The 27,203-nt window shown below is 36.3% G+C and overlaps 1 protein-coding gene across 1 annotated transcript in view; it reads right to left on the minus strand.

Annotated features, from left to right (window-relative positions):
- LOC128556836 (protein inturned-like) overlaps nt 1-19,434 on the minus strand; it is a 34,198-nt gene extending 14,764 nt beyond the window's left edge. The window contains exons 1-9 of the mRNA XM_053542532.1: nt 19,239-19,434; nt 11,943-12,652; nt 10,490-10,575; nt 8,162-8,464; nt 7,514-7,626; nt 5,463-5,630; nt 2,784-2,961; nt 429-482; nt 124-186 (exon numbers count right to left, since the gene is read on the minus strand). Coding sequence (XP_053398507.1) covers nt 124-186; nt 429-482; nt 2,784-2,961; nt 5,463-5,630; nt 7,514-7,626; nt 8,162-8,464; nt 10,490-10,575; nt 11,943-12,652; nt 19,239-19,372 — 1,809 coding nt within the window. The 5' untranslated portion in view covers nt 19,373-19,434. The remainder of the gene's footprint in view (nt 1-123; nt 187-428; nt 483-2,783; nt 2,962-5,462; nt 5,631-7,513; nt 7,627-8,161; nt 8,465-10,489; nt 10,576-11,942; nt 12,653-19,238) is intronic.
- Between the last annotated feature and the right edge of the window lie 7,769 nt (nt 19,435-27,203).

Here is a 27,203-nt window from a genome sequence, read left to right on the forward strand (position 1 = left end):
TAACATTGTCTTTCCTTGCTAAATAAATAGGCAAAATAGAACAAGACTGGACAAATATAGAATGCTAAATGAAGGAAATAATCATGATGACTACAAGGGGTAACATCTATACAACATACTTACTCTATAAAACAAACACGACCCTAGAATACCAAATTTTCTTCTTTCATCAGGATCTACCTCCTCCTATATAAAATATAAAATAAACAATACAAATAACTGAATACTACTTTAGATATTTCTAAACAACTCGGGTTATTTACTTACAAATGCTATTTTTGTTTCACTCCTTACAATTTGTTACAATTCCCATGAACAATCAAGTGGACTTCGTCTTCATATCAACAAAACTACAGTTAGCCTCAACTTTTTATTTATCACCTGACCAGGCATTTTGAGCAAGAAAAGGGGAAGAAAAAGAAACTTACAAATTCAGCAAAATCTTGAGCTTCATATTCACTTAAAATCTCATCACAGGACATCTGAAAGGAAAAAGTAAAGATCAAAACTGTAAAGATATTAAGTAAATGAACTTCTAACAAATTAATCTGAGAATAAAGAAAAACAAAAAACTGTCTAGAGGACAACAACACTCAATTATTCAACAGCTTTGTTACTAAACAAAGTTAAATGAAAGAATACAGAAGTTGAAAAAGGGGCAATATTTTGTAGAAGTGCAAAGCAGACTTCTGGAACCACCCCACCCACTTAGCTCAATAGAGACAGCATAGATCTATGGTTCATGGGGTCATGAGGTCAATACCCAGGCAGGGTGTATGTTTTCCATGACAATTTGATAAAAGACATTGCATCTGATATTGTTTATCCTCCACCTCTGATTCCTGTGAGGAAGTTGGTAGTTACTTGCAGAGAACAGATTTGTACTGGTACAGAATCCTGGAAAAGCTGGTTAGGTTAACTGCCTACTGTTACATATATGAAATACTGTTGAAACATGGCTTTAAACCCAAAACAAACAAACAAAATAATGCATGTTAGCTCAACACTGAACAAGCATTTGAAATTCCAATCCATTCCCATTATTGGATTCTCAGGTACTAGCTTACATACCAAAACTTAACCCAAAATTGGCAAGTGTAATCAAAGGCCTGAAGGGCCTGAGTCGGCTAATGATTGATGTACTGACAGTATAGTCTACCAGTTTCAGTTTGTTTTTAGTTTTTTCTTAAAATTTCATAACACAGCTCGATATTTACCCAAAATATTATATCCGGATACGATTACACTTTTCTCCAGTTTCAACAATATATTTTACAAATTGTGATGATACGAAGACATTTAGCAGCAATTGGCAGTATCTGACATTGAAGTTTACGGTTAAATTACCTCTTATTTAAATGTTTTCATAAAAAAGTTGTTTCGTTTCGTGAAAGCAGCCAAATATAGACGATCTACTTTCGATTTCAAAAACTACAAGAAAATACAATTTAATGTTTCGCCGATTTGTTTATTTCTCGAAAAATAAGAATTAAAATCATTTTTAATATCAGTAGTAACTAAACAAACCAGTAAGAGCTTCTTCTTCCGATAATTTATCCGTTTACTGACTGCAAAATTCAACCCACGCAAAGTTTATAGAAATCATACGATGCGTGTTTACGTTCAATGTGGGAGAAATAAGGCTGATCGGCTATGTTACCTAACGCATCCAGACGATTCAGATTTTTAAAAAAGCATTGTGTGCGTTTCTGTAATTTTATATACGTTTTTATACGCTTAGAAATTATTAGACATGCGTATTTGCATTATTTCTATACGTAATTTACGCTAATACGCATCTTATCTGGAGCCCTGTGGAACTATTTTTTGTCTTTCGCTGGATGTTACCCAAGCTTTGTAAGCCTGCGCAATTCTTAAAATGCACATTTATGCTTAATGAGTTACTTTCGAGTATTGCACAATTACAAGTCATAAATATGACAGATTATATCGTATATTGGTCATAGCAAAGGGAATTGACACAACTTAACTTCATTCATGCAGTGAACTGCTTGAAGTTTGAGAAATCTAATGGAACTACATCCCTTCACGTGTTATTCGGTCCATTTAGAGAATCGCTGAACAGCAAGGACTCGTCAAAAGGCTTTCAGCCTTTAGCCGACTCAAAAAGGGGCATAATTTTGTAAAAAAGCGAAATAGCTATTAAACCTGTGCAATGCAAGTCAGTTCATCACAGTGAATAAGTGTATGAGGTTTCAATGCATTCAAACAAGTGGCTATTGAGATACCAGCTTACATACAAAGACTTAACCAAATCAGGACGCCAATGGATTGGCAAGTGCAATACATCTGCCTATTCTTCTGAAAGCCAAGCTATAAAAGCAAGGTGTTCCGTTAAATTATGAACATATTATTTTTATTGGAGGAAGGGGTGGGGAATATTTTATTTCATCATTAGGTGAAAAAGCTATTTATAATATTTGCACATAAATATGGATACACTTGCATATACAGCTAAATCATAACAAAACTTTCAGATGGAAAACAAGACAACTGCAATTCTAGTTCCATATTCAGTTCATGTCACAAACTTGGCTTTTACCTGTGTTGAAAAATAACAGTAAGTACAAAGTTGTGAAATATCAATGCAAATGCCCAATCCTTTATCACTGTGTTTTTTTTTCTTCTTCTGAATCACCTGATAAGTGAAGGAATAATTTACTTTTATTTGAGCATAATGTGTCAGAAAATGTTCATTGTTGAAGCCACACATGGCAACCCCAAGGTGAAAATTGTTGAAAGAGGCATACAAAATGATGTACCTTATCATCTGAAGACAACCTTAACCATCTAACCCCTGTCAGTGTGTCTAGTAGGACAGGATCTAGTGGGTTACAGTGAGGAATAGCCTGTGTTTGTACACCTGTATGTAACACTCTATATACAGTTAGACTGATCAACTGATCTAAATGACTGTGTAATTCCCTGTCTCTAAATACCCTGAAAAAAAACAACAACAGACATATGACAGAAATGTTACAATAGTAACAGTAGAATGCTTATAATTTTTATATAATTTGCTCTACATCACTGAAAATACCATAATTGATTACATAGAGAACATTGTGTTGATCTGTATCTGTATCAAGTTGAGTTGGTTGTGTTATTTTCCATTTGACCAGAGTCTGAATATGATATCAAACAATTTGATAGAACAGTTCTTATTTTTCATTAAACAGAAGTAGTAGTCAGTTAAACCTATCAACGAGGGTAATACGAGTTCAGAATACACGGAGTCAGTGATGATACAAAAAGATTTATCACATTTGACCTTCTAATAGTGAAATAAAGCCATAATTCTGGTATTACACTAACATAATAACATTATGACACTGACATACTTATAAGTATAGAAGATGTTGATTGTACTGACTTGTTCATTCCATAGAGACAGAAGGAATTTCGATGTTTCTGCAGAAAGCTAATGCTGATAAAAACAATATTACATTTGTGCCTTTCCACACTGAATTTATTAAATTTGTTCAATAAGTTCAATACTAAGAGCTCATGTAATATCCGCTATATATCATTATATTGTTTGATAAAACCTTAATTTTTAAATAGAATATGTATTTGTATTAGGCAATTTGATTTCAGCAAGTCTAAAGAACAGGTACACTACTTTTTGAAATCTGTTTTTGTTTTTTGTCGGGTTTAATGGGTTTAATGTTGCACCAACACAATTACAGGTCATATGGCGACTTTCCAGCTTTGGTGGTGGAGGAAAATCCCAGGTGTCCCTCCGTGCATTATTTCATCATGAGCGAGCACCTGGGTAGAACCACCGACCTTCCTTAAGCCAGCTGGATGGGTTCCTCACATGAAGAGTTCAACGCTCTGAGTGAGGCTCGAACCCACATTGCTGAGGGGCAAGTGATTTGAAGTCAGTGACCTTAACCACTCGGCCACGGAGGCCCCTTTTTTAAATCTGTATTTTGTGCATACTAAACAGTAGGAATACTTCTTACACTTCCATACAAATAGAAAATTCAAAGCAACAAGGGAATTTCTTAAGTAGTGCACACTGGGAGGTACATGTCATATATGTATGACTGTTAAGTTTAGTTTAATCATTTTTCTATTCTAATTTAAAGGTTTATTAACCTTTAACCACAGGGATCATCCTACAAGGCGATTTGAGCGATATCGTCGCTTTAAAGCCGGCCACTTCGCCTAATTATCGCCTCCGGGCGAAATCCAAATCGCCGAGTTTTTCAGCGAGTTATTATCTGTTTACTTAAAGTTGTAAAACTTGATGCATATTCTAGATTAAATTATCGATAAATCCATAGTCAACCCCGCCTACGCGCCTGTCAAACTTCAGCCAATCATAGCGTTAATATCCCAAAGTGTCAATCAATAATATTGTAAGCCGCCGCCATTTTGAAAATTTTCAATCGGCGTGTAAAAAGCCGATAAACTTAACGAGAGCATGATCTTATGCAACAATTGTATATTATTCTTTCATTTTATTAAAGATTACTTCAAAAATTATTTCAATTACCATGATTACGGTCAATTTCTGTAAATGAATTGCTCGGGTACTGTGGTTAAAAAATGATTTCGCGGACGTCAGAACTGCCGTACAAAATAATTGTAAAAAGATCGCCATTATCTACGAGTTTGATATTATTTTCGAAAAAAATAATAAATAAATAAATTAAATGTATAAATCTCAACAAGTTGATGCAAAAATCGGGCATTATAAAAGCACGAGAATCGAAACATGAATGAAAATTTTCACGGCGTTTTGATCGTGCACCTGTTAAATTTACGAGTTTCGGACATGTAAATTTCGGATAAAAATTTAAAGGCGACGTTTTCATAGCCAAGTTTGTACTTTATTTAGAAATTCATGAAAATGATAATGCAAGAATCAATTTCCTTAAATAATTACTGTTTATAAGTTACAGCTAGACCCACAGAAAGTGGATATATATAGGCAGGAAACTGAATGCTACGCCGAATCTTCTCCTTAAATTCCTCAACTTCTCCCTAAATTCTGTGGAGGGAGAAGTCACTTCTCCCTAAAATTTTGACCTAGGATGATCCCTGAACCAGCTAAATTTCTCAAATGGACTGGTCCATCACGGAATTTGGGCAATACCATTTATTATTTGAAGGTCTGTTCACTAAAAATTTACTGACTGAATAGCTATCATTTGAGACCATGATCAACCTGCTCAAACGGGCAGGATGATCTTGGTCTGCACAGGTCCCAAAGGCAAACCCACCTGCCGCCAGCAGGCTAAAGTTTAACAGGACAAAAGGGGTCATAAATTGTGATCCATGACTCTATTAAATAAGTGTGATTTAATAACTTATCAAATATCCAACCAGTTTGTCAACTATCCCTTCTTTGATATTTCAACACCAAACAATTGTACATAATAATTATGAGCTAAACTAAAACAAGCACACATTTCTTTGGACATACATACCTTACTATAGAGCCATGTAACACCTGTATGATGTGTAACAAATCAGTGAATATATGTAGAAGATAGAAAGAAGGTATTTTGTTTTCTGGCAAGCAAAGCAATAAAACATCCTGCTCACTCTTCCAGTATGCTATATTTATTCTGTTTCCACGGTGAATAATACATGTCCTGAAATGCAACAAAAAAATCAAAACAATTTAATAGTACAAAGAACAAAACTCATACAGCTTGGATTAATGATAACAAAGGTTGATTAATTAAAAAAATTATCATAATAAGCAAATATAGTGAATTTATACAGTATGGGATATAGGTTGTTTTGTGAAAGCATGGACTATATTTTGGAATATATATCGATCAAAGGTCAATAACTCTAGTTACTGAAGAGATCCTTAATCGGCCTGGGGCGATTTGGTTAGTTATCGAATTTGGTCTAGGACTTATGGTCAAACACATTTTGTTCAAGTTTGGTGAAGATCAGATGAGAGATGTTCGACTTAGAGCGCAGACAAGATTTGAGGCAGACACACAGACAGACGGACACACACACACACAAACAGGAGTAAATCATCACACCACTGTGTGGTGGGAGACATAATTCTAAGTAAAAAGGGGGCATAATCCATGAAAAATTGGTGCCAGAGTTATGGACATTGTGTCATATGAAGTGGGTGATGATGTGGAACAACTATTATAAGTTTGAATCAAATCCATTCAGTAATAACTGAGATAAAGTGAAAGTGCACCAAAACTTTAACCTGAAATTCTAAGTAAAAAAAGAGGATAATTCATATAATATTGGTGCAAGAGTTATGACCCTTGTGCCATATGATATGGGTGATGATGAGGAATAACTATTTTAAGTTTGAAGCAAATCCAACAAGTAACTAGAGCCGCTTTTGAGAAAAGCGCATGTCTCCCACAACTACCTAATCATTTAGAATGGTATTTCTTCCGCATTATGTATCTGAGTCAACCATGCACCAAGACCTGTATCACTGGAATCATTTTTTTGGTAATTCAAGGGCCGTAATTCCATAGTGCCTGGGCTGATTTGGCTAGTTATCGACCTTGGCCGAGGACTTATTAGCAAACACATTTTGTTCAAGTTTGGTAAAGGTCGGATGAGAAATGTTCGACTTAGAGAGTGGACAAGATTTGTGACAGAGGGACACACACAGTGAAAGACCGACACACACACACATGCACACACACAAAGACAGGAGTAAATCAGTATGTCTCCTACCACAGTGGTGTGGGAGACATAATAACACAGATAAAGAGAAAGTGTATCAAAACTTTAACCAAGGTGGGGATGCGGAAAGACTCCAACATTGGGTCGAGTAGGATAGCTCTCCATTACTTCGTATAGTCAAGCTAAAAAGGTTGGTTGTTGTAGAAGATGAATTTTCAGTTAAGGTCAAATATGTAGAGTGCATTTTCAGCTTTAGTGGCATAGCTTCAACCAGGTACAGATGAACAACTGGATAGAATCAGAATCTCCAAGTCAGCTGGATGGCTTGCTCACTTGTAGAAATCTACAACTCAAGCTAGGTTTTGCATTCACATTAGTGACAGGAAAATGATTCAAAGTTAAACCACTTGACCACAGAGGCAAATTATCCCTAGGTGAGTGTGTGATGTGTTCATATTACTAATCTGACTGAAAACTCCACGTCAAAGATCATTGTAACAATTCTCTTATTCCTATTGGGAAGTTGTCACAACAGATTAATGTTGGCATGCTATTTAGCATTACTGACAATACATGCTAATCCTTGTACAGAATACAGTGCAGTTTTTCTAGAGTGAACATCATTGAAAATATATAATGTTTGTTGCACAGAGGCTACTGATCTGGTGATGTTTATTTACTAGGAATTTTGTCATAATCATGTAGTAAGGTATTCAGTTCTTGGAGGTGTCATCAGCACGTAATGCTGCAGCCAGCCTTTAAATGGAATCTGACAAACACATTTATAAAGACAAATATTTATAAAGATGTCCACTTGGATGAGAGAGAAAACTGATTGTTTAAACTTGTTACTTACATCCTAGGATGATTACTGGTCACATCAGGCAATAGCCCACTAAGAGTAAGAAACAGGCCTCGTACATCAAACACCTTGTTGTCTTCATTAGGAAACTGGTATATCACATCATCCTGAAACAGCATTTACGCAATACTTTTACATCAATAGGAATGTTTTTACAACAATGCATGGTAAAATATGAATCAGCATTACGTAAATGAAACATGCTGAATGTGAAAGAAGTGTTGAATTCTACTCTTAAAACAAATATAAGACAACAAAGAAACTGTTAATTTTTAAAATGACATATACATCAATCAAAATATTGACCTGAAATGATTAAAATGCAAGGAACTACTGCCTGTTGAACTCTAAGTGTGATCTGTACCATTTAGTTATGGGTCTTGGTTTTGCAGGCAACACATTTATTATGGTAAATGTTTCTGCCAAGATATTTTAATATACCTCAATGCATAAAATGGTCAGACTAAAATAAGGCATTAAATCTTTAATCACTAAACATGACCTTACCTTTGATTTAGGGTTCTAGGCTGAGCATGATTTTCAGACTGACACACACACACACACACAAACAGAGGTATTAACATGTAATGCAACCCCATTTTCTAATAGTATGGGCACAAAAAGTGAACCAATTTGATTTACCCTTGAGTTCTCTGACTGGCCAGCAAATGTTAGATACATCACTGAAAACAAGAATCGACTCAGCGAGGCTACTAAACTTGACCGTTTTTCCCCAGTTGTCATGGCAATCAAATCCTGACGCTGTTCGCAATGATGAGGGGCAGGAGGTCTAGGAGGAGGAGTCAGTGGTATGCGTAGAGGTATATGTGGTGGCACAGGGGGCGGGTTCTGTCTTGGCAGAGGTGGAGTATGTCTTGTAGGTGTCACAGGGGGTGTTGCTTGTTTTGGCCCAACCACCACAGGTACCTGGAATGTCAGTTTGACCTGCAAAGTAAATAGATAAAAAGTAACTTTAATAAATTTCTACTGACAAAAATGTATCAAAAGTTCAATGATGACCCCGAGTCACTCACCCGACCTTCACAGTTTTACCTTGAACATCCAAAGCAAGTAAAATACCAGGGGTTTTTTTTACGACTGGGGGAAGAGGCCCCAGCCTGTCATTGGGGGAAGAAAACAGCGCGCGACGAGCAGTTTTGGGGGAATTTTTCACTTAGGGGGGAATTTACAATTATGCATAATAAACACTTTAAACTATGTTTTTATTACATATTCTTGCAACTTTTAGCAACTATACACACTGTCACTTAGCAATAGATGGACTTGCACTAATGTTCACTTATCATTGTAACAAGGTGGGTGGGGAGAGTTGAAATGCTCAAATCATTGAATATTTAAAGTCATATGCTTTTATTCACAAAAAATGCTTTAAAATAAGAGTTGCTTTTGCAAGAGTCATCATATTATTATTAAATGCATACTTTTGTTGGCTTTTTATTTCAATTGTACTAGAAAATCTTGTAAGAAAGGATAAAAAAGTCCGAAAATCACGATCGCGAAAACGTGTGACAAATATGAAAAAACGAAAGCAAACATTAAAAATTCTTGATAAAATACCCGTTTTAAATTTCATCTTTTCACCAGAACTATTCCATACTTATAATATCTGATTACTTAAAACATTTATATTTTATTTTGCTCTAGCAAAATACCTCGGCAAAGATAATAAATTTGCGTAACGGCCGACCGGCTTATTTAATCGAATCAAGCACATAAAATAATGACTTTAAATTAACAACACATATTACACAATACAGCATAAGCTGTTACCTCTAATTAACAAGAGGTACAAACACGATAATCTGACGCTGCATTGTTTATCAATCATCTATATTACATACTGATGATAACCACGTGTCAGTCGGCGCGTGGCGTGATTGACATCTGTCAGTAGCTAATTAACATACGACGCTCCGCCTACTGTCATACTTACGCTGGTGTCGACAAACAGTATGAAGTTCACTGGGATTTTGATTGACAAGGGGCAGAGCTTTCGAACTCGTTACGCATCAAAGAGTATTACCGCGAGACAAGCAGACGCCCACGGCATATTATGTGCGGGTCAGATACGAGTTTTTATCGATTTTCGCTAGTCAAAACCGGAACCTCGGGTCCAATGAACGCTCTTCTAACATTTTTCTACTATTTCTAAAGGTTTTCACACCCATTGAAAATTGTGAAAGACCGTCTGCAATTGTGAACGGGTCCGATATTCGGTCGGGAAAAGCGCTGGGAGTAATCTCCATTGCTTTGTTTACGATTTCGGAGGGGGAAATTTCGGACGTAGGGGAATTTCGACTGCGGTAGGGGAAATCCTTGGCTGTGGGGGAAATCCTCGGCTGGGGGACGAGGCCGATATTCGGCCTCTGCTATAGAATAAAAAAAACCCCTGAATACTGTTTCTCAAGTATTAACAAACCTGATACAACAATTTCAAGAAAATCAAGTAAATTTGTGGTCTCTCGAGCCTTTTAACAATTTTTCTATGGTATAACCTGGTAACCTATCACTGGACCATCAGATGACACTGTTCAAAACCTGTCCTAGATTTCACAAAAATAAACATTCTTACCAAGTTTCATGTAGATCCATTAACAAGAGCTGTCTGTAAGACAGCAAATGCTCGAATTCGAATTGTTGTCCAAGAAGCAGGAATATAACCCTAAATGTTAAAATATCTATAGAGTTTAAATCCAGTATCTGCATTAGTTTTAGAGATAGTAACTTTAAGCAAAGTTTTAAGTTCACAGGGGACATAATTTGGCCAAAATGCCTGTCAGAGTTATGGGACTTGATGCTATAACCTAGTTTTATAACCCTGAAGACACATGTAAAGACTAAAGTTTCAATTCAATATCAGCAACTGATTTGGAGTTAGTACTTACTATTTCAAAATCAGTGTAAACAAAGAGACAATGTTTAACATCAACTGTAAATGAGTAAAATTACCTTTTGTTGTTGTACAGCTTGTCTGAGTAAGTCATCAATGTTGATCCATGTCAAGTCCAGGTCATTCAAGCCTACCAGCATGTCTCCTGAAATTTGCATCGGTTAAAATACATGGTTTAGCACCTTTTGCATTCTATCAACAGTATCTGTTGTACAAGTGGGTCATGATGGCCCTATATCGCTCACCTGACTCAGGGCCTCCTCTGCCATTCGCCAATGTAGCAAAATGCTACAAATTCAAAGAACTGGCTACAGATTTTTGAAAGTGGCGACAAGAAATTTATTAGAATGTGGCCAAAATTTAGCAAATCAGCTTTCCTCAAAAAGTGGCTACAACTTCCAGTGGAAGCCCTGTGACTCAAATGTGTCAGCTCCAGGGCTCAAGGTTTTTAAAAAGAAATTTTATGAAGTATTTCTAATGTAAACAAGTGATCCCCAGGTGGGGCCTGAAAAATTTGAACAATCTTGGTCAGTCAGGGGTGTAACTGTTTCAAGTTATCGCAATTTATAAGTTATAACCCATCTGAGTTATTGGTTAAACTTCCATAACTTGTTTCAGTTATCATAAAATATTACAAAGCCCTCCTGTGCCAATTCCTCATTTTGAAAGAGACTAATGCAATTATTTCCTGAATCCTTGACCTTTTATCTTTCCAACTATGCAGTAAAAAATTTTACGCAAGGCTGATAAAGTTTTATACAAGATTTAAAGCTATAAAACTCTTAATATCTCATTATTATCCCATTATGCTTATCAGGTCATGCTCAGACTAAAAGAGAAATTGATTAACCTCAGTTAGCTACTAATTTCACTTTAAAGGTCACTTTGTGAGAACAGCAAAAAGACTTTTTTTAAATAACTTACCTGAGTTAACTATATTTTATAACTAATACAGGTTATAAAATGCTTGAAAAAGTAACTGAAATAGGTTACATAACTTAAAACAGTTACACCCCTGACTGTTGGTAGAGCGTCAACTAAGGTTTCTGAGAAGAAGTTTTCACTGTTCTGCATGGAATAAAATTCTTTGACTTTGACAGACGACAATCCAAGGGACGTCCAAGCCAAGTTTAATCAACTCCCATCAAATACTTTCAGAGTAGATGTTGTTTGAATAAAAGTGTGGATAGATGACAGAGGGAAGATGGAGAATGAGGCATCACAATTTAGCTCACCCAAAGCACCTCATGCTCTGGTGAGCTAAAAAGGAAGATTTTGTTTCTGAGATCTACTAGTTAACAACTGCTACAATGGCCAAGTGTCACAGATTTCTCAAGACACATGATTATTGACCCACTCAAGAAAAGTAAACTGAATTTAAACATGCATTAAAATTTTATCAAAATGAGAAGTACTAAAACCAACAAAATACATGTAATGCTGACATGTCTGAAAGTATTCAAAATCTTAATTTCAACAGCACTATGCATCTAAAGTCACAAGTGTACATACCTCTGTTTATCTGTCCACATATATCTGCCTGGCTGTCTGGAATCACAGCCTGCACTATAACTTTACGATCTCTTAACACATGGTCAACACTAGCACCATTTGGACGTGGCGGTCTTTGCTTATAGTGACATAGTTTTATACCAAACAGCTTCTCACACAGATCTAAACCAGAAGAGTTACTAATATCATCAATATTCCTAACGTCTGGTACCATTAAGACTGACTTTCTCTTACCAGACTGACTAACAGTTAGATTTGCAGTGCTGCTATTATCTACTGTCAATGGAATCTTCATACGCGATCTCTGACTGGTTTTATGATGTCCATTTTCTGAATTAAGATTTTCACTAAATGCAGCATAGCTTGGGTCTGACAGCCTTAATGCATTATCTCTTTGAAAATGTTCATAATGATGTCTCTGACTGTCTGGTAAAGATCTTTCCTGATGTTGCTGATATTGTCGAGTAATGCCTGATTTTGAGCCACTGCTACGTTCAGATCCCATTGAACTTTGTCTGCTGAACGGTTGCCGTGGCGACTCACTGCTACCTGACTGGTAGCTCCCTGCACTACCAACAGATTGCAGACTTTCCTGTCTCCTGTGATTCATACCAACTGAAATATTTCTATTTGACTGAATGGCATTTTCTGTTGGTTCCATGTAGAAAAGATTTTCATGGTCTTGTATAACATGGTTCCAACTACGATCACTGAAATTAAAAAGATATAACTATTTTACTACAATCAATGAATCATGTGAAAAAACAACTCAGAAACATTTTGTGAAAAGCAGAAAGTAATGTTTTGCATGTGGAAATGTTTGCAAATGTTTTTAATGTGGTAAGTAACAACAGGGTCATGAAGGCCTTATATAGCTTACCAGAGTTTCACAGCTAATTTCTCTCTAATTACCTTAAAAACTGACCAGTCCTGCTGATTTTCAAAGTCTTCCATACTAGTCATATGGGAAATAATAGACTCACCTTAAAACAGCATTGTTTTACTCCTTTTGACAAATTAACATGGACTTTAACAATTTTAGTTGATGGTCACCAAGGAACATTTTCTGTGAAATGATTTCAAAATTGGATCAGTGGTTTAGGAGGAGATGGCCTTTAAGACTTTTCTATTTATAGCTTTGTTGGCCATGTTCTTTGGTAACAGAGAATGATATGAACACTATTGATAGATAATCACCCAAGGAACACTTAAAGAATTTGTGAAATTATTTAAAAACCAGACCAACGCTTCATGGAGATGTTCTTTTAAAGGACTGGAACCGTCTCCCTAGACATCAAACTTATTCATCTGGAGTCGCTTCTCTAGCCAAAGTATGTGCACAATAGGCTAGGGACATGAAGTTTATTTCTATGCATAAAGCTGCTGATATTCACATTGTTTCTTTTGGTATTACTTTACCATTTCAGCAAGTCATGCCCTTGCATTTATCTGCATTTACCATGTCGACAAAGTGTCACCATCGCATACTGTCTGCCATATTGATATGATATAAACTAGTACAAGTGAATGCTGAAAACATTGTCGGCAAAGGTGAGCTAAAAAATGCGAGTAGGAAATCAAGGCACACAAATAGTTTCGCGATCACATTTGAAAATCGACAAATCCATTGTTTCTTGAAAACTTCTTTGGGTAGTCATTTTACTGATAATCATGTGTCCGCTTGTAGATCTATGCTTGCCGCTTTATACAAATGTAGTTATCGGACCATGAGATGAAATAAAATCTTTGAATATCTAAGTAAGCGTCTAGACTATATTTGTTTTCGTTTTGGTCGGTGATTCGCAACTGCGAAAATGGAGAGGAAAACAACAAGTTTCTTCAGGTGAAAAAGACCCGCAGAGACCAAAAATGCTAGTGACACAACAGGCAGTGACCTGAAATTACCTAAAGCTTCTGAGTCCAGCCAAAATTACAAAGAATCATCAAGTACTTTGGCTGGATCCTTCTTCCGAAACCAGAAAGTCCCGATGAAAAAGTGGGAAACGGAGCTTAACATTAAACTTTTATATGAAACTAAACAACAACAAAACATCAAATAATTGCTAGTGGAACCCATCATTCTGATAGTGGAAAAAATGGCACTAACAAAAAATTGCTAGTGGGAAACCAAAGTTAAATTTGATCCCTGTCCTTCAAATTTATCATTTCTAACTCAACATAAAACCGCCAACTACAAGCAAGCTGGTGAAGCGATCTGAAAAATGCCTAAAATTTTCTTGTTTATGCAGGGCTTTCAGTAGGTTCTGAAACTCAAGAGTCATTGACTCTTCAGCCTAAATTTTCAAGGGTCAAAATCAGATTTTCAAGAGTCAAGATCAGCTTTTCAGGGGTCAAGCTACATGTATACTGTTATTAATGCAACTCCCACAGACTTTATCTAAAACTAGTACTGTACATTAGTCATAACAGATTTTCTTAAGCAATTCATATTTTAGTCGTCTTATTTTGCACATTGCCTAAAAGTGGGTGGGGTTTAGTGCTTTGCATGCTTTTATTATCAGCAAATTCTTCTAAATAAGAGCTGCTTTGGCAACAGTGATCATATTTTTCGTAAATGCAGACGTTTTATTGGCTTTTTATTCAGATTGTGCTAGAAAAATCTTGTAAGAAATGATAAAAATGTCCGAAAATGGCGGTCTCGAAAACGAGTGACAAATACGGAAAACAAAATTCTTGAAAAAATAACTGTTTTAAATTTCATTTTCTCATCATACCACGTATAATTTCTGCTTATTTAATTTGTTTTGGCCCAAACAAAGCCTCGGCAATGATAATAAATTTGCTATAGACCGTGACGGCCGACCGGCTCATGTAATCGTATCGAGCACACAAAATAACTAGAAGATGCTTTTGTAGAAAAGCGCATGTCTCCCCCAATGCATAGTCATAGGCAGGAAGTCAATAGGGGACAGGAGCAAAAGTCTAAGCAACACTGGTGGCTGGATGCAATAGGAATCATCTATTTGGCATGTCCAATCATTCCACAAAGTTTCAAAGTTTCTTCCCCAGGGGGGAGACATAATTAACAAGTGGTACAAACACGATAATCTAAGGCTGCATTGTTTATCAATTAACTTTTACACATTGATCAATACTGTTGAAAAACGGCGTTAAACCCAAAACAAACAAACAAACATTGATCAATAAACACCTTTGATAATGACAAGACATATTGTACTAAATACAAACCGCGAGATAATCATGTGTCATTTGGCGCGTGGCGTGACTGACATCTGTCAGTAGCTAATTAACATACGACGCTCCGCCTACTGCCATATTTCCGCTTGTGCCAGCGAACAATATTGAAATTCACCGGGATTTTGATTGACAGGGGGCAGAACTATCGAACTTGAGACGCATCAAAGTAAATTTCTGTGTGTCAAGCTGACGCACGTGGCGTAATTTATGCGGGTCAAATACGAGTTTTTCTTGATTTTCGCGGGTCAAAACCCGGGACCTCGGGTCAACCGAACGCCCTGTTATGAATAAAAACTATTGATGTGACCATTCATTTTCTTAAATACATCATTTCCCATGCAGTGAGTATTATTTCATTCCATAATTCTGAAAAAAGCTGTTTTCAAAACATTCCAGCCGATGCTAGTACGCTAGTAAGTATAACCCACAGAGTTTTTATAAAACAAAAGCTGTCGGAGGACAGCAACACTCCACTATTCAACAGCCTTGTCAACTGAATGAATACAAAAGTTGAAAAAGGGGCATTATTTTGTAAAATGCAAAGTAGAGTTATTGAATCTCTGCACTGCATGTCATATCATGACAGTGAACAAGTGTGTGAAGTTTCAATCCTTTCCCATTAGTGGATACTGAGATACCAGCTTACATACAAATTTTAAACTTAACCAAAAATTTCTAAGTCGAAAAAGGGGCATAATTTTGAAAAAAAAGTAGAGTTATGGGACTTGCTTAGTACATGTCACACCATGACAAAGAGCAAGCATGTGAAGTTTCAATCCATTCCCATTAGTAAGTACTGAGATACCAGCTTACATACAAAATCTTAACCAAAAATTTCTGAGTCAAAAAAGAGGCATAATTTTGTAACAAAGCAAAATTAAATAGAGTTATGGAACCTGTGCAATGTAAGTCCGTTTATCACAGTGAATAAGTGAAGTTTCAATCTATTCCCACAAGTGGTTACTGAGATACCAGCCTACATACAAAACCTTTACCAAAAATTTCAAAGTCGAAAAAGGGGCATAATTTTGTAAAAAAGCAAAATAGAGTTATGGAACCTGTGCAATGTAAGTCAGTTTATCACAGTGAATAAGTGTGTGAAGATTCAATCCATTCCCACGAGTGGTTACTGAGACACCAGCTTAACCTTAACCAAATCGGGACGCGGACGCCGACGCACGGGCGAGTCCAATAGCTCTACTACTCTATGAATAGTCGAGCTTAAAAATTTGTACGTGAATTACGCGGATTTTAACATAATGGGAATGCTGATTTGATTTCCTTTCACACTTCTAGGGAAAATCTCGCATGCACCTGAAGTAGGCGGAGCTTAAATTATGCTATCAGCGTGTGTTTGTGTATTCAAAACTCAGTTTGACACTGTGCAAATTGTCAACGGTCCGGGTAGCTGCAATTAGCTAGTGCTGATATCAAAGAAAATCGGGCGACTTGCATTTCGCTTTGAGGTTAGATCTGAGCGAAGTTTGAAGTTCCAATTTAGCTACTATTTCCCTCAAGTCGCTCACTCGCGAGAGCCCTGCCTTTAAGTAAAAAGCGAGTCTGTGGCATTTCATTTGTAGTGATAGTAGGTTTATAGGCCACTTCCAACTGCCTTGCTGTTGGTTTAACCCTTAGGGAAGTGGTTAGAGTGTCTGACTACAGATCACAAGGTCCAGAGTTCAAGCTCCAGAAAGGACCTTGGTATTTTTCTACCAGGGTTTACTTTACATTCGAGGAAGGAAGTGGCTATTCTTACGGTCCCGTAGGAATAGCCTCACCGGCTATTCTTACGGCTCTCCTGTTAGAATAGTGAAAAGCCCGCCTGTGGCTATTCCTATGCCTCTTTGTAATTTGTTGTTAGTTTAAAATACCTATTTAAGTGAAATTTCACAGAAAAAGATTGTTGGTTGTACAGATGTAGATGTTAATACACGTTTTTAATACTGAAACACTAAAAATATTTACCAAGCGTTTTCAACTAAACCAGTTAGAGAATTATTCATCTATATTTCATTTATATGCATGCAAATTTTTCAAAACATCACGAATCTGTCACCACTCTAAACATGTTAATTGACCTTTAATTTATTTTTATATTCAGTTTAAATATATTTTATTTCAGCTATACATGAAACATTTACAGAACATTAGTTAGGAACTGGATGTTTGTCACACATCAGCTTGACAGCTATGCAGCAATTCAAACCTGTCAAATTATTTGTAACACAATGACCAAGAGTGTCTACACGTCATTTCCGAAATCAGTTCAAAATATATCAGTTGAACGACTTCAGTACTATGTATTGTAATAAAAACTACCGTAGGAATAACAACCTGCAGGCTTTTCACTGTTCTTACAGGAGAGCCGTAAGAATAGCCTGCGAGGCTATTCCTATGGGACCGTAAGAATAGCCACTTCCTTCGAGGAAATTATGGCGCGACAGCCTTCTGGCACGTTTTGTGGTTAGGTTTCAATATAGGATTTGTTTCAGCTCAGAGATCAGTGACAGCATAATATGAATTAAGGCATTGCCTAGCATGGGGATTTATCTTTTATATTCTATTACAAAGAAATATTCAACACTCCAGGGGTTCCATTTGACCCGGGACCCCGGGTCCGGACCCGGGAGATTTTCAAAAGACGCTCAAAGGACCCGGCAGAATACTTGCCTGTGCGTCCTTCGGGACCCGGGGGCATTTTCCTTTGATAATCCTTTCTCTTATCATTAATTTCCTTCAGTAAAACTATTTCCACGATAGACACGTGTATTCAAAATAAACACTCGCGGTCATGCTCTCCTGCCTTTGATCTCTGCTAAATCCCGCCCTTTCTCCTGTAGACATGCCTCGCTGATTTTTTATCAGCAAGTTACGTCACGGCGAGGTAACAAGAAATCAATGAAGTGTTGAAATTAATTGATAAAGCGAATCCTGTGTACTGTCAAAAAAGGCGCCAATTATTAAATTATCGTAAGCAGCTAATTACCGGGCATGTGAAAAGTGCCCTGCAAGATTTTTTCATGCCAACTTTAAATTAGACCATTGTTTAGTGAACATATCTTAAATTCAACAAGAAACTTCACAAATTTTGATGAATTTCGAAAGCAAAAATAAGTTTAGAATGTCCGTTCACGGGTCTAATTACACCCGATGTCAAATGCATATTTCCAAAATTCCTAAAAAAAACCTGACTTTCAATGCAGTTTTTTATGATAAGTAGCATCATTATTTGAGGAACTATCGCTGATTTAGCTTAGTTTGCCAAATAAACTGAGCAAAAACTACTTTCCGATGACATTCTGAAAGTGTAACAGTATTCGGATAGTACATTTTGGATACATTTTTCAAGAGTGTTATAGCACTGTTCTGTTATTAAAAAAAAATGAAGATAAACCTAATTAAAATAACATGAAGTGTTATAGTAAATTATATTGACGTGTTGGGACAGGACTCCTGTATTTTGGAAAAGGACCCTTCAAAATTTGGGCCCAAGGGTCCTGGGACTCTTGGGTTTTCAGGTCTAGTGGAACCCCTGACACTCAAGAGAAAGTGAAACTTCGCTCTAACTAGTTTACATTTAGTGTCATCATACCTCTTACAGCGAATATCATACTTTGCAAAATTTACGGGAAGCCGTGACGGTGATGTCATTCACCGCGTTCTCGCACTGGCTTTTGGATTTTTTTTGTTTGTTTGCACTCCACGCAGAAACTTGACGGTCTTTACACTTCTTTACTGTTTTAAAAGTGTTTTTCAGTTGCATGTACAGTTTTCATTAAGAAAAAGAAGTAAACGAATCATGTTGCCGCGCAGTTTACGAATTTCTGTGACTGATTCGGGGTGCTCGGATGTTCTTGCAGACAACCAGTCTGCGTTGTGGACATAAACCGGAAACGGAAAACATCGGAAAAATTGCCTCAGTATATGCAGACAACAAAGACGAATAACTATATACGGATGTTACCGTCTCGGGGATTTTCATCATCGGCGCTTTGCGCCGTGGATAAATCTCCTATAAACATCTCTGAGCTGAACTTTTTTACGCTACATGTAAAACTTTTTTTACAAGTCACCAACTTTGTTATCAACTGTTCATCTTGAGGGTGCTGTTCACCAGACTTCCTCGATCGAAGTCGCCCATCTGCTTCGCCATAAAAATGTTGCTCATGATTTGGTTCATAAAATGGTCCAATCTTAGGGAAATATGCCATTTTAAAGGAGATAAGCAATGTTAACCCATGATGAATTTTGGTATACAATATCCGGGCATTTTAACAATCCGTTACTAACTTCACTTCCGAAGAGCTACTTTAAAGCTAACTCAATCAGAACTAAATGCCGAAAAGCAATACGCCTAAGTGCGAAAATGCACCAGTATAGGCTGAACACCACTAAATCCAGCTGTTCTTTATCGGCGGCACGAAATACCCAAATCTACCCAAATCTTACCCAAATCTACCCAAATCTACCCAAATCTTGATAGGAGTGATCAAATCTTCGTAGATTATGAATATTTATAATATATTTCAACATAAATATATCATTTTGATGTATTATAACGATAACTAACTAGAAAAATCGGCGTTGAATTGAAATCGCTCAATATTTGTAAATATCACGGTCAAGTATTCTTACATAGGTGCTGTACGTAAGAATAATCGACTGTGATATTTACAAATTTCCCCATTTGGAGATCTCTATGAATCTCTTAATTTCATTTACTTCAAAACTATGGGAAAAAATGAAAAGAAAATATATCTTTATCATGATTGATGAATTATATTAACGTTTTACAATCATTGTTTTGGATGATAAGCCCGACGAGAGGCAACATTCATTTTCAGGAGTTCAGGATTTAAATTTTCTGTAATTCAAGTCGTGAAAGGTGATATTCTAAGCTATTTTAATACAAAACATACCATATATTGATGAACTTTGTGCGGTTACGTCGAATAAAAATGGCGGCATCCATCACGTTTTCGGTTGCAGCGCCTACGAGTTTAATCAAAAAAGGTGTTTTTGAATGAAGAGCAGTATTATTCTAAGGCCAAGAAATGGACAGGAAATATTAGTTTCCGCTTTTGTTTACATGGACCCCAAAAGAGTCTGGAGTAGCCCTTCCGCAGACACAATATCCGTCATGGAATGCACGTGATTCTTTCCCGCCAAAATGATATTTCATTAGAACGGACAGCAATAAACAGCAGACAACTATGTGCATATGAATAGTTTCTTGTTGTGTACGACGCTTTCTATAAGATAAGAAAACCGAAGGTAGGATTGGGTAGGGGGTCTGTAGGCATGCCCCACAAAAAAATAATGAAAATTCATGTATATTCGTGCAATCTTATGCATTCCGGATGTATTACCATGTCTTTTTTTTTCTTTTTGGAGGAGGAGGAGGAGTGGGGGGGGGGGGGGGGGAGTGAAGGCACGGGCCAACAAAGCCTATATAGGGTACCACGCGAAAGTAATATTATCAAATATGTATCGGTTATATTCTTGGTATCTAAAATGTGGTCGGAAAAAAAACATCAGCGAGAAAGGATTTGTCAAGAAATATTGTTTAGTGTTTTGAAGCATTGCACAAATTTTAGTTAAATCTAGCACTTCTTTCATGAAATTCAACCTTCAACCGTATGTGATTCATTCAAAACAAACAATCTGAGAATGTGTTTATTTCTGTTACAGGGTTTGCTCTAACGAGTAACTTTATCTGGCATTTTAATTCCTTTTGCTGTGTGTTCTAGTATATATAGTACTATGGAACTACACTCTTGCTCGACAGACACGTATAACAAGAATTTCCATAAAATAAGTATAAGATTGATAGCAAAATGCCAAAATCTTACTCCAGTAGAACATCTTTAATAGGGGTGTGTTGTCTCGGATAAAGAATGAAAAAACAAGAACTGTCTCCATAGGATGACACATGCCCCCGATGGCACTTTGAATGAATAGTTATGGCCGATGTTAGAGTTTAGGACCTTTGACCTACGGACCTGGGTCTTGTGCGCGACACGTCGTCTTACTGTGGTACACATTCATGCCCAATAATTTTAAAATCCATGCATGAATGACAAAGTTATGGACCGGACACGCCCATCAATGCACTATCATGAAATATGACCTTTAACGTCTAAGTGTGACCTTGACATTTGAGCTACGGACCTGGGTCTTGCGTGCGACACGTCGTCTTACTGTGGTACACATTCATGCCAAGTTATTTGAAAATCCATCCATGGATGACAAAGATATGGACCGGACACGAATGCACTATCATGAAAAATGACCTTTAACGTCTAAGTGTGACCTTGACCTTTGAGCTACGGACCTGGGTCTTGCGCGCGACACGTCGTCTTACTGTGGTACACATTCATGCCAAGTTATTTGAAAATCCATCCATCGATGACAAAGATATGGACCGGACACGAAAATTGCGGACAGAATGACAGACGGACAGACGGTTCAAAAACTATATGCCTCCCTTCGGGGGCATAAAAAAGACTTATGTATATTGAATACATAGTCGATACAAAGCTAGTCGGAAAACCAAATCAAAGTTCCCGTGCTCCAAAAATATACTGACTTTCAAATAAAATATTTCGTCAGTATAGTGTATATATATTTTGAAAAAAAAAAAAGAAACACTGCTTTTTCAGTAAAAATAATGTTTCGCATAATTACACGAAATACAACTAAATCATTTTCTCGTGCATAGTCGCATATATTAAAATTATATGATAGACATCCAATGAAATATGTTTATCTTTCGTAAGTTGGTATAGAGTTAATATCTTGTGAGGAAAAATTATCAACTTGTATCATTTGCAAGACGGTATTATTCTTATTAAAATGTGTTTTCTCTGTAGAGGTTGATGTGCAATTTTAAAACAGGCACGTGCAATTTCAGTTCCCTAATTTTTAAACATGTCAGTTTCATATATGTATTAATCCTAACTTCACGTTTTAACTCGCAAAGAATCTTCAATTGCAAGAAATATATATTTAATTGTAATGAAAATGAACTCTCCCAGGTAGCACACTACACATTTGTAAATATATTTCAGTTTTTCATAGTCTAAACATTCAATTATTTTTGAGGGTTTGCACTGACGGGTATAATAGAGTCAATAAAATTAAAAATGCACCAAATTTTACCAATTTATACTATAATTATTTAATATTTAAAACAAAATAAAAATGATTTTAGAATAAAAACATAAATGCTTCGAACTTTTCAAAGAATCGGTCTTGTAGCTAATATCAATACATGACAAAGTTTATTATTTATCTGAAAAGCATGTGACATGTATTTTTTTCTTCAAAATAAATCCTGCAAAAACACCATTTATTTAAAAAAAAAAAAAAAGAAAAAAAAAAAAAGAGCTACGGCTGCATTTCGGTAATGGAAATTTCCCGCGGGTTCACAATTCCAATTTCGTATAAAACATTCTGCGCGAATGTGTTTTATTTTGCTTTCGTGGGTTAATTATCTATGTTACATATGATCGAATTCTTTTAAAAACAATCAGGTTATGGAAAGTGTATTTCGATCATGTCCATCATGTCAAGCTTTTTTGTCTGTCCTTTTAATTTAAAAAGTATACCGGCTCATATAAAGTCGGCAGTGTCCTTAAAATTAACTTTATAAAGCTATATTTAAAGCTGTATTTAAAAAGCTGTAAATTTAATTAATTTTACGTCACAAAAAAATACAGGTCATGTATTCCAGTAGCTCGATTCTGTTTATTGAATGCTGGCCGTAGTGCACAGTGGCTGTGTATTGCGCCTGGCTGGTGGTCATAAAGATAGGCGGAACCGTTGGCTATTTAATTAATTGACATCGTTACTGACCAATCAGCTATCACCAATAAAAAATTACGTTCTGAAGGCGTTTCCCTGAGTGGTGCATTAAAAAAATATATATGTAACTTAAATCACATCTAAATGTGGAATGCTTTAAAATTAAATCAAGTTATTGTCTAAACAGATACATAATTCATATATAATAATTCATACGGTTCCGTCGTAGGAACCTCTCAAAATGTACTATTTACCGTTAAAATATGTCAATGAGGGGTGGAATATGTCCTTATTACCTGATGTCCGATTTTATTAAAAGAATTCGTTTTTGGAACATGAGAACAAGCCAGTACATGATACCTTGTTTGGAAGAACAAATCAGTACCTAAATAAAAAAGGCCAGGTGAGTTCGATCAAGAATCAAAACGCAACTTTCTTTAAAAAGTCGTGATTTCGTTGTGTTTTTTTTTTTTTGGCACGTAGCTAAAAAGCCCTTTTTTATTCAGGCCACTGGGTTTAGTGTATCACTATTACGAGTATAAATGAAAGAATTGACATTATCAGCCAACCGCTGTTTAAACATTAACATCCTTTCTTTTTGGAAGCTGATCACATTTGTATACTTAGAACTTGAATGAAATATATTATAACCTCAACCATTTTAGAGACGGTCACTGGTCTACAGAAATGAAATAATTTCAAGCTCTGAAGCATGTATTTTCATTTGGTTGTAAAACATTTTGCTTACAATTCCATGAAAATTTAACATAGCTACTGACACGAAAATAAAATGCATGTAAAACGCGGTCAGTAGCAAAGGAGCATCATTGAAGGCACGTGCAATTTTCCCGCCAAAATAATTGAAGAAACGTAGAAGATGGCCTGATATTACGAAATATAACACATAAACAATGTACTAAATTTGCTGTTAACAGTCATGGATTACACGATATTTAAGTATATTTTAGTCGCGTTTTCGTTAAGGCTGGCTCTTTACAACTTACTCCCACGTGCAACCAAATATTCGGACAATTCTGCCCGTCAGTGTAGGAAAATGTATAGAAGATCTATGCCGAGCTAGCATATTTTCTACGGAAATACGGTTTTGGAAAAAAAATCATATTAAGCCAAGGGCATTTTTATTCTAAAACTTGCACGTATCATGTCCCGACGCCGACAAGGCTTTCAATTGCTATCTAACTTTACTGTTGGTGATTTAAATGAGTGGAGTGATCCTGCTCCGTTGCATTTTTCATTGTATTGTACATAAATTCCACTAAATTTAAACTTTCGGAAGGACAGCTCGAGCATTTGCTGTTGAAAATCGAAAAGCGTTTGTCACGTAAACTGTTTCGATTATAAATATCTATATTTTGAAGTCATTATTCACTACTTCAGCTATAGCACTATTGGTTACGACGATGGGAAAATGTCTTTATTGCCGCGGCAGTCCCGAGTTTGATTCCCGACGCGGTCGTCTTTTTTCTTGATTTGGAATTTTTAAAATATTTTAGAAACAAATATTCATATTCTAATGTTCATGATATGACCAAAACTTCAATCTGAAAGAAAAATTATTTTTTTAGCCAAATCTGGAGGCATGCTGCCTCCATTATAAACGCCACGTGCATGGCGGGAAAATGAAAAAATCAGTTTTATAGACATCTACTCAAGTGCGAAATACAGAAAAATCGGTGGCACGATGACATCTTGATTGACATAATTCTTTCGGTGACCATCAACGCTCTCAATGAAATTTAAAGCATGATCAAGACAGTAATTCCCTTGTTTTACATCTGAGGATACTTACGATAAATTTGAAATGAGATTGATTGTGCACCTTGTGAAAACAATTACGTTGTGGACACGCCGAAGTTATTAGCATTTTGGCGGGAAAGTATCACGTGCTTTCCTTGACGGATATTGTGTCTGCGGAAGGGCTACTCCAGCCTCTAAATAAATCAAAAGCGGGAACTAATATTTCCTGTCCATTTCTGATCCTGAGAATAATATTGTTATTCATCCAAAATCATCTCTCCCAATTAAATTCGTAGGCGCTGCCACCGAAAACAATATGGATGCCGCCATTATTCGATGTCACCGCACAAAATTCATCAATATATCGTATGTTGATATGAAAATAGCCCAGAATCTCACGTTTCACGACATGAATTACAGAAAATTTAAATCCTGAAAATGAATGTTATCTCTCGTCGCGCTTATCATCCCAAACAGTGCTAACTGTAAAGCGTTAATATAATTCATCAATAATGATAAAGATTTTCTTTTCATTTTTTTCCCATAGTTTTGAAGTAAATGAAATTAAGAAAATAGATCTCCAAATGGGGAAATTTGTAAATATCACAGTCGATTATTCTTACGTACAGCACCTATGTAAGAATACTTGACCGTGATATTTACAAATATTGAGCGATTTCAATTCAACGCCGATTTTTCTAGTTAATTATCGTTATAATACATCAAAATGATATATTTATGTTGAAATATATTATAAATATTCATAATCTACGAAGATTTTATCACTCCTATCAAGATTTGGGTAGATTTGGGTAAGATTTGGGTAGATTTGGGTAAGATTTGGGTAGATTTGGGTTTTTCATATAAAATCCACTCACTTCATAACGGTTTTTCGACATTGTCTGGCATATCAGGTTTTCAGAGACTTATATTCCCATAAAGAACTAGATCGCTACTTTAGAAAAACAAAAAGAAAAGGGGGTGTTAACTTTTATATAAGAAAACTACAGTTCGTTAAATACAACCCGCTGAATTTACTACTTTTCGCTTCTTTCAATTTCTCTTTTCGTGACATTAAATTCTTACGCCGCCATTTTTATCTAGCATGCGATAGGAACATGCCGATTTCATTAGAATGCAAAGTGATACATACTGAAACGCGGTAGGGTAAAAGTAAGCACGTTGCTGCCGAGAAAATGCACTAGGAAAGGAAAAAAGATTAGTACTATTTATATTTGGACTACTTGTGATAGACCTGCGGAGGCTTACATTCTATTTGGTAGTGATCAGCCAGTATGGAAAAAGGAAGAGTTATAATTTTCTATTTACTGAATATAAGGTTTTTTAAAACACAGTATGAATAATATGATTAAATCAATCACATAAAAGAAAGAAAGAAATTCCAATGATTTACATCAACGGAACAACCTGCAAGCCGATGTTGCAGAGGCTTCTGACTTGTTAGCCTTCAAGTAGGTTCATTCGGTGTAGTGGTTCTCATATCGGGTGGCCTCAATAGCTCAATTGGTAGTGTTGGCACGGTAAACCGAAGGTCCGAGGTTCGAGTCTCGGTCGAGACTGCACATTTTTCCTGAGACTGTTACACTAGATAATCGCGTATGTGATTACTGAAGGCTTTTCCAAAATATAATATCGCCATACCCACCCACAGTGCTTCATTCATGTGCTTTGTGATATCATTTGTTGTAATTAATAGTTGTGTTTCGCAGGACCTATGGGATCTAAAACCAAGTTGATTTTCGTGTCGAATATAATTACTGTCCAGGTGATTCATTTTATCCTGTCACTTGCAGTATTTTCGACCCGATATCAGGGTGCCGTATATTTTTCTTGATATACCGTCAGTTGACACGTGACCAGTGATATACGCTCAGTTGATCATGTGACCTCATGATCGATACTGTTGTTATAAGAAATTTTGCATTGAAACCATCACCATTGTGTTGAAAATGTCGGAACTAAGAAAATGAGTGGTCAAATAATGAGTTCCGTACATTCAATCAGGTCTGTTATATTTCGATCTTCTCAGATCGTTCAGCACGACTTTTATGCCGTGTTATTGGTACTGTTTAGTTTCTCAACATGACCATTTTGGCCTGGGTGGTTCCAATACTCCCGGTTTCATAGCCTTGGATATTGTTTAATCACCCCTTGGATATGGTGTCTGCTTTTTAATTTTGTCTTTTGACAGTTCCCGTGATACGCATGCTCCATAACCTCAGATCCCCTTCCTAAATTCCAGTTTGTTTAGTTCTGCCCATTGTTTTCTCGTTTGGGACAAACCCTTTACTTTATCTGGGGACCAAACGCTTCATGGAATTACACGCCTGCCTCAACACGTGTATCATTGAAGGTTCCATGTTCACCGCCGTTTGAATACATCTGCGGATGTCTCTAAATTGCTTTTTGTACTTTTAGCATGTGTAAATATTGAGTTCTGCTAAACCCGGGGCTAAA

Source organism: Mercenaria mercenaria, chromosome 5 (genome assembly GCF_021730395.1).
Source record: "Mercenaria mercenaria strain notata chromosome 5, MADL_Memer_1, whole genome shotgun sequence".
NCBI classification, from domain to species: Eukaryota; Metazoa; Mollusca; class Bivalvia; order Venerida; family Veneridae; genus Mercenaria; species Mercenaria mercenaria.